Source organism: Gobius niger (assembly GCF_951799975.1).
Source record: "Gobius niger genome assembly, chromosome: 22".
Classification (NCBI taxonomy): Eukaryota; Metazoa; Chordata; class Actinopteri; order Gobiiformes; family Gobiidae; genus Gobius; species Gobius niger.
Window position 1 is genome coordinate 10469035 of NC_136873.1, and position 9058 is coordinate 10478092.

The 9058-nt window shown below is 38.1% G+C and overlaps 1 protein-coding gene across 1 annotated transcript; it reads left to right on the top strand.

The window, feature by feature from the left end:
• nopchap1 (NOP protein chaperone 1) lies at nt 1-4788 on the top strand (the record flags this gene model as incomplete). The annotated part of the gene is made up of 4 exons (XM_079581107.1): nt 1-116; nt 1428-1499; nt 2643-2776; nt 4591-4788. Exons 1-4 carry the CDS (start codon nt 56-58, stop codon nt 4786-4788), a joined length of 465 nt encoding a protein of 154 aa, XP_079437233.1. The 5' UTR covers nt 1-55.
• Between the last annotated feature and the right edge of the window lie 4270 nt (nt 4789-9058).

The following is a 9058-nucleotide window of genomic DNA, read 5'->3' on the forward strand; positions in this document are numbered from 1 at the left end:
GGTGTCCGGAGGAAACGCACGTTGGATCCAAACACTGCGGAATCCTTCGTGAAAAATGGAATTAAACGCGTCGAAAACGAGCTCTGCCGCTTTGCTGAACTGTGGAAACACGAGAGGTGAGTTTATTCTCACTTGTTACGCGATCACAGAAAGTAAAGGTGAATTAAAGCTTGTTTTTCTCCGGGTAAATCGTCGTTGTTTGCGCTTTGATCGATTTCGACTTTACGTTGTGAACAAATGATCGGAGGTGTGTAGAGTAGCCTGAATATTATTTTCTCTGTTTGTCTTTTTACCCAAATCTAAAAGCTTCATGGAAAAAAAGAGTCAATATAGCAACATTTCCTCGTTATCCAGAGTGTTGTTGATTCTAATTACCCTCTTACCTCCCACCTGAACGGATCCCATTTTCTCCAGTTTGGCTTTACCCGAATCAAAAAGCTTCTAGGGAAAAAAGCACCAAAACGGTCACAAAAAATGAGAAGAAAACAAGGATGTAAACGCAACAAAAATGACAAAAATTAAATAAAAAATTGGCAAAAATGTGACAAAAATTAAATAAAAAATTGACAAAAATCCAACCAAAAAGTGACAAAAATTCAACCAAAAAGTGACAAAAATTCAATAAAAAAGTGACAAAAATCTCAACAAAAAAGTGACAAAAATGCGACAAAAATGTGACAAAAATTTAAAAAAAAATTGACAAAAATCCAACAAAAAAGTGACAAAAATCTCAACAAAAAAGTGACAAAAATTCTACAAAAAAGTGACAAAAATCTCAACAAAAAAGTGACAAAAATTCTACAAAAAATGTGACAAAAATGTGACAAAAATTCAATAAAAAATTGACAAAAATTCGACAAAAAAGTGACAAAAATTCAACAAAAATGTGACAAAAATCTCAACAAAAAAGTGACAAATATTCAACAAAAATGTGACAAAAATCCAACAAAAATGTGACAAAAATACAACAAAAAAGTGACAAAAATTCAACAAAAAAGTGACAAAAATTCAACAAAAAAGTGACAATAACTCAACCAAAATGTGACCCAAAAAAAACATAAAAAGGTGACACAACACAACAACAATGCGAGGAAAAAAAATCAGTTTTGTGGGTCTTGACTTTCAAATGAGGCGTTACACAGGCCTATAGACACTTTTAAGACTGATGCTGTTTCATGTTTATTTGCTTTTTCACCACCGCCGCTTTTTTTGTCGTTTTCATCCTCGTTTTTGTTGCTATTTTACTGCTTTTTTTTTCCAAGAAGTTTTTAGATTTGGGTGAAGCTGATCTGGAGAAAATGTGCTCGGTTTAGGCAGGGGTTAAGAGGTTAAACATTCGCTAGTTTAGTTTAATTTGACCCTTGTTTTGTCCTGGTTGTCCATGTGTGTCTGTTCTGATGTAAACTGTGCTGAACGTGTTTCCTCAGGTTTCAGTGAGAAGTTGCTCCTCAAACCGACGCCGGGTCGACCTCAGACGGAGCGAGTGCCGAGGAGCAGCGGTGAGGATGAACTCTGTCAAGTATTATTTAGAAGTATTCTCAGGTTTGATCTGATTTTGGACGGAGAGACAAAAACTACGACGGCGTATTCGGGGGAAAGAAAATTATTTAGAGATTAACTCCCGCCTGAACCGAGAGGATCTTTTTCCGCACGTCATCAGATTTTTTTTTCAGCATTTTTTTGTTGGGTATTCAACTCATTTTTGTAACTTTTTGTCATTTTTTTGTCATTTTTTGTCTAATTTTTATCACATTTTTGTCACATTTTTTGTCATTTTTTTTGTTATTTTTTGTCAAATTTTTATCACATTTTTGTCATTTTTTCATCATTTTTTTGTCACATTTTTGTCATTTTTTGGTCAAATTTTTATCACATTTTTGTCACATTTTTGTTATTTTTGTCACATTTTTATTTTTTTTGTCAATTTTTTATCACATTTATGTCTATTTTTCATCATTTTTTTGTTACATTTTTGTCATTTTTTGTGTTTTTTTGTCATTTTTTGTCAAATTTTTCTCACATTTTTATCACATTTTTGTCATTTTTTTGTCAAATTTTTCTCACATTTTTGTCACATTTTTGTCATTTTTTTTCTAATTTTTTTCTAATTTTTTTCTAATTTTTTTGTCCATTTTTTATCACATTTTTGTCACATTTTTTGTCATTTTTTGTCCATTTTTTTGTCCATTTTTTGTAATTTTTTGTTATTTTTTTTGTCAAATTTTTATCAAATTTTTGTCATTTTTTCGTCACTTTTTTGTCAATATTTTCTCACTTCTTTCTCACATTTCCATCATTGTTTTCATCTCAGTTCCTTCTCTATTTCCTCACCTTTTTTCCAGAAGCTTTTGGATTGGGGTAAAGCCAAACTGGAGAAAACGTGCTTGGTTCAGGTGGGAGTTAAGGGGAAAAAGTCTCACATTTGCCCTGATATTATTTTTTTTTCATCCTACTGTGTCGGCCTCCAAAATCAAATCAGCCGAACTGTAGACTTTGCTTAAGGGGATATTGTTAAAGGGATATTTCAGGATTTTTTTTCTTCTGTTTTACAAAGAAAGAATAGGGGGGAATGCTAATAAATCTGTTTTATTTAGATTATTTATGTATTTATTGAGGGAGACTGTGGCGTTTGTTTCCCTCAGTGCTGGAGCGTCTGCAGACGTTTCTTCCTCAAATGGCCGAAGCCAACGAGAAGCTGCGGCGTCAGATGGAGGCGGCTCCGCCCGAGCAGTTCGACATCGAGAACGTGGAGGAGGCGCCGCGGGTCATCCACATGGTGAGTTCAAATGTTCTACCGTGTTCCTTTAACCATTTCACATCATCAGGGCTGGGATTACTTTTTACTACAGAACAATGATAATAAAATAATTTAGTCATTTTTCTTCGACAAAAGGGCGGAAAAAACACTACTACACCCCTATTTTTAAAGGATCTGTTTCTGCTATGTTAGCCATCCCAAAGTTAACTATAGGTATTTATTATTATCATTTTCCAGCATGCTACGACATCAAACCGACCCAATAATCCCCTGTATTTAATGCAGATGTGTGTAATCTGAGTGGTACAGACCGGCGTGCTGAGCGCTCTCCTCTCAGCCCGGCTCCTCCATAACCAGGTAGCTCTTGCTCCTCGCTAGTCTCCACATTTGATATTCTGAGATTATGAGTTATTCCAAAGAAATGTCCACCCTAGTCGCTATAACCCGTCACTCAGTAATAGCTGTAGACCCGCAGGAAGTAGACCGGTGGTTCCCAACCGTTTTACTGGAAGCCCCCCCTGCACATTCCATTCCAAAAACTCTGGCCACGACAAATGTATAAAATAATGAAAGCTAAAAATTAGGGCTGTGCAATTAATCGAAATTCGATTACGATTTCGATTACAACAGTAAACGATTACAAAATTAGCATAATCACAAAAAATCGATTGTAATATATATATATTTTTTTTAATATTTTTTTTTCTAATTTTTAAATTTTGGATTTTTGTAATTTTTTGGATGGATTTTTGTCTTTTTTTGGATGGATTTTTGTCTTTTTTTGGATGGATTTTTGTCATTTTTTTGATGGATTTTTGTCTTTTTTTGATGGATTTTTGTCTTTTTTTTTGATGGATTTTTGTCTTTTTTTGATGGATTTTTGTCTTTTTTTGGATGGATTTTTGTCATTTTTTTTGATGGATTTTTGTCTTTTTTTGATGGATTTTTGTCTCTTTTTTGGATGGATTTTTGTCTTTTTTTTGATGGATTTTTGTCTTTTTTTGATGGATTTTTGTCATTTTTTTGATGGATTTTTGTCTTTTTTTGATGGATTTTTGTCATTTTTTTGATGGATTTTTGTCTTTTTTTTAATGATTTTTGTCTTTTTTTGACGGATTTTTTTGTCACTTTTTCTATGGATTTTTTTTAAAGGCAACAAATAATCGTTTGAATAATCGTGATTTCAATTATGACAAAAATAATCGTGATTATTATTTTTTCAATAATCGAGCAGCCCTACTAAAAATAATAGCAAACAAACTGCAATTGGAGTGTTTGATGCAGCCGTACTCCTTTCTAATATGTGATGATTTTTTACTCGTGACCCTGTGACCAGACAAAGCTCTGAGCCTCTGCAATCCCAGAACCAGAAAAGAATGAGCCACTACAACGACAATATGTTCACTAAATGATCGTGATTAGACAGTATTTATAATCTTAGAATGAAATTGTCAGTGCTTTCCAAGCTGCTTTATAATAAAATGTACCATACACTATAATACGTGAAAGCAAAATGGAAACAAACGGTACAGCAGCAAAGTAAAAAAAAAACACACAAAAAAGACACACACACGGCAGTCAGATCTCGTGCACTCGCGTTGTTGTGACCCATATGGACCCGCAGCCGGTGGGACGGTCACGTGGGGGCCGCCCCGTGGAATTCTGAGAAATAAACACGGCGGCGCCCTTATGGAGCTTAAGCCCCGCCCTACTCGCGATTCCGTTTTATATTATAGATAGATTGTACCTCCTCTCTCCTCCCTCTCTCCTCCCTCTCCCCCTCTCTCGTGTGACTGTGGGTTCCTCATCCCGTGTCATCATGTGACCTCCAGGACGTGTCGCTGGTGGAGCTGGACGACTCGGACGGCGGCTCCGAGCGCGACTCGGACGACTCGGAATCAGATTCCGACAGCGACGAGGACGAGGGAGGAGTGACGGAGGAGAACCTCAGACTCCCTGGAGACGAGAGGAAGAGGAGGAGGAGCAACGCTCAGATACAAGTCCTACAGGAGGAGGAGGAGGAGAAGTGACCGGACACTTTACAGACATTACAGACTCTAGTGGACGTCTGGTCTGGGCGGAAACATCGTCCACCGTTTTATACCGGAATTGAAATGTTATCGGAAACAGGAACGACAAAAAACTGTTACCATTCTATAGAAATATATTTTTTTGTATTAAAACAGTGAAACTCCTGACGCCTACGAAGATTAAATCCTCCTTCATCCTTCACAAGACGCAAGAGCTTCTTGTTCTAACGTCTTATACACTGCAAAAAGTGCCCTCCTAAAAACAAGGAAAAACGTCTTAAAATAAGACGTTTTGTTTTGTTTTAAGGAAAACATTCTGCCAATGGGGTCAGTGTTTTTTTCTTGCTAAGAATTCTTATTTCTAGAATATTTTTCTTCATAAAACAAGAAAGAAACAGTAAATTTAAGCAAATAAACAGCTAGAATTAAGCAAAATGTCTTCAGAAAATGGAATAATTTAAGGAAAACATTCTTATTTAGTGAAAAATTGTGGATATTTTACTTATATGTTGCTTGATTTAAGTAAAATGTTCTAAATAAATACTAATATTTAAGGAAAGTATTATCTCTCTGTGAGAATCAGTTCTTAAATTAAGAGTTGTTGATCTGAGTTTTTCTTTGTCTAAAACTGAAGAAGATTCAAAAAGTTTTTCTTTGTTGTTACAAGAAAAAATATGTTTTTAGCAAATTTATCTGAACAAGAAATGGCCAGATTTTATTTCCTAAAACAAGATTTTTTTTTCTCAAGAAAACTTTGCTCCACAAGAAATAAGAACTTATTTCTTAAAGTAAGACATTTTTTACTTGCTTAGAATCCACTTTTTGCAGTGTTCATGAATGTTTTTAGTTTTTATCAAGAGCTTTGTCAGTATTTGACACATTTGATCCTGATCACAGTGTGGACGAGCCTAAACCGAGGGCTCGACTCGCTTTCCCCAAACTGTCAGGACGGAGGACTGTGCTGTGTTATGACGTTTATTTGATCTGGTCCATGTATTTGTACGAGGCTGCAGATGCCATGTTTTGCAAAACTGCCTTTTTGTTTTTGTTAAAGATGACGTTGTGTTCCTCCGGTGTCCCACACTGGTTCATGTTCCTCATGTTTGGACCTTTTTTTACCTGGATGTGGCTCAGTAACGGGTCCGGTCGAGGTCCACGTTGTGAAAGAGCGGATCAGGAGTCACAGAGTCCAGATCTGACCCCGTTTGAGGACAGGGACTGTGAGAGAATATTGTTTATTCTTTATTAAAAATAGTTATTCCCCAAACCTGGTTGTTTGTTTCATCTCTGTATGAGCCGAGTCCATGAATCTGGTGGAACAAGATACAGACGGCGTCTCTGGACTCGCCCATATATGGTCATGTTTGAAAACAATTTGGAGGAAAAGTTAAACTTTCTTTAATTATTTAAAAACTATTTTAACCCCTTAACTCCCACCTGAACTGAGCACATTTTCTCCAGTTTGGCTTTACCCCAATCCAAAAGCTTCTGGAAAAAAAGGTGAGAAAATAGCAACAAAACTGAGACGAAAACAATGATGGAAATGTGACGAAAAAGTGACGGAAAATTGATGAAAAAGTGGCAAAAATTTGACAAAATGTGACAAAAATACGACAAAAATTAAATAAAATTTTGCCAAAAAAATTACAAAAATGTAATAAAAAAGTGACAAAAAACTGACGAAAAATTGATGAAAAAGTGGCAAAAATGTCACAAAAATGTCAAGAAATTAACCAAAAAATGGAAGCAAAAATGACAAAAATTTGATGAAAATTTGATTAAAAATTGATGAAGAAATGCCAAAAATGTGACAAAAAAATGACAAAAAATCGATAAAATTTTGACAAAAAACTGAAAAAAAAGTGACGAAAAATTGATGAAAAAGTGGCAAAAATGTCACAAGAAATTGACAAAAATGTAATAAAAATTTGACAAAAAAAATTGCTAAAAAATGTCAAAAAAGTTACAAAAATGAGTTGAATACCCACCAAAAAAATGATGTAAAAAAAATCTGATGACGTGAGGAAAAAGATCCTCTCGGTTCAGGCGGGAGTTAAGAGGTTTAACAAAAGCTGAATTATGAAAATAGTTTCTACTAAATAAAGATACAAAGACATGGAGCAAAGTGGCTCAACAGCCCATAAATACATAAACAACAGAGAATGCTAACATGATGCTACATCAATCAATCAATCAATCAAAGTTTATTTGTATAGCACCTTACAACAACACAAGGAAGACCAAAGTGCTTCACAGACAGATAAAACAATATTAAAAAATCAATCAATAAAACAAGTGCGATCTAAGTCTTAAAAGCTAGTTTGAAAAGATGTGTCTTCGATCTAGACTTAAAGAGGGACGGCTCAGTGAGAACACGCAGACTGAGGGACGGCTCAGTGAGAACACGCAGACTGAGAACACGCAGACTGAGGGACGGCTCAGTGAGAACACGCAGACTGAGAACACGCAGACTGAGAACACGCAGACTGAGAACACGCAGACTGAGGGGCGGCTGTTCCACAGTTTTGGCGCTACAACCCTGAAAGAACGATCGCCCCACTGTTTGTACCGGGACCTGGGCACGTCCAGAACCATCTGATCAGAGACCGGAGACTCTGCTGGGGCGATGTACGGTCACAACTCAGTCAGATATAACGAAGGGCTTTAAAAACAAACATTACAATTTTGAAATCAATCCGAAAACGGAGCGGGAGCCAGTGCAGGAGGAGAGGACGGGAGTGATGTGGCTGAGTCTGGATGAACCGGTGAGAAGACGGGCTGCTGCTTCTGCACTAACTGTAACCGGTGGAGTGACGACTGTGGAAGGCCAGAGTAGAGAGTGTTGCAATAGTCCAACCGAGAACTGATGAACGCGTGCGTTGCCTTCTCCAGGTCTTGGCGCGAGAGAAAGGGTTTAACTTTGCTCAAAAGGCGCAGCTGGAAAAAACTGGCTTTGACAACAGCATTTATTTGTTGTTTAAAATTCAGCTCTCGGTCAAAGATGACTCCCAGGTTCCGAACTGCATCGCGAACTGGACCCACTACCCTGGAATGAAATTGAAGGACATCCCCGGAACCAAAAAGAACAAATTCAGATTTTGCTTCGTTCAGGTGGAGAAAGTTCTGAGCAAGCCATAGTTTAATGTCCAAAAGGCAGCTATGGAGTGATTCGAGAGCAGAGGCAGTGTTGGGGAGCACCGGTAAATAGATCTGGACGTCATCAGCATAAAGGTGGAAGGACAAATTATGTTTAGAAATGATGGACCCGAGCGGAAGCATGTACAGTGAGAATAGGACCGGGCCAAGGATGGAACCCTGAGGCACCCCAGATGACAGCGGGGCAGAAGAGGAGGAATAATCGTCGACCATCACAGCAAAGCTCCGGTCAGTCAGGTAAGACCTGAACCACTGCAGGGCCGTGCCCTGAACACCAACATGCTCCGCCAGCCGGGAGAGGAGAACTGCGTGGTCCACGGTGTCAAACGCCGCAGTCAGGTCCAGCATCATTAAAAGCACTGGCTGCTTCAAATCCAAACACAGCAAAATGTCATTGTGGACTTTAAGCAGGGCTGACTCTGTACTGTGACGGGATCTGAAGCCCGATTGAAATTTCTCCAGGATTGAATTATTTTCTAAAAAGGTCTGCATTTGAATAAAAACAAGTTTCTCTAAAACCTTTGACAAAAATGGCAGGTGAGAGACAGGTCGAAAATTCGACAGAGCAGCAGGATCTAGATTAGGTTTTTTTAATAGTGGCCTAACCACAGCATGCTTGAAAGCTGCAGGAACAGATCCAGTGCTGAGGCTGCTATTAAACAGAGCGAGAAGGTAGGGGCCGACTGTGTCAAAAACATCTCTGAGAACTTTGGATGGAATAATATCTAGAGGACAGTTTGTGGGTCTCGTCCCCTGAACCACCTCAGAGAGGAGAGACAGTGTCACAGGCTCGAACTCTTTGAGAACAGCAGGGGGCAGTGGAGGAGTATAAATAACAACAGAGTGAGCATTACAGCCAATGCCCATCCTCACTGATGCCACTTTGTCCACAAAATGCTTCTGGAGCCTTTCACATGTGGATTCAGAAACATTCTTCAGCACACTGCCAGAAGGACTAATCACAGACTGTATGGTGTTAAAGAGCACCCTAGGGTTGCTAGAGCTGGAGGAGACAATGTTCGACAGATATTGGCATTTTGCCTCCCTGACTGCCTTTTGGTAGCTAGCAAGGCTCTCCCTCAGGATCTCCATAGACACCTGAAGCCTGTCCTTC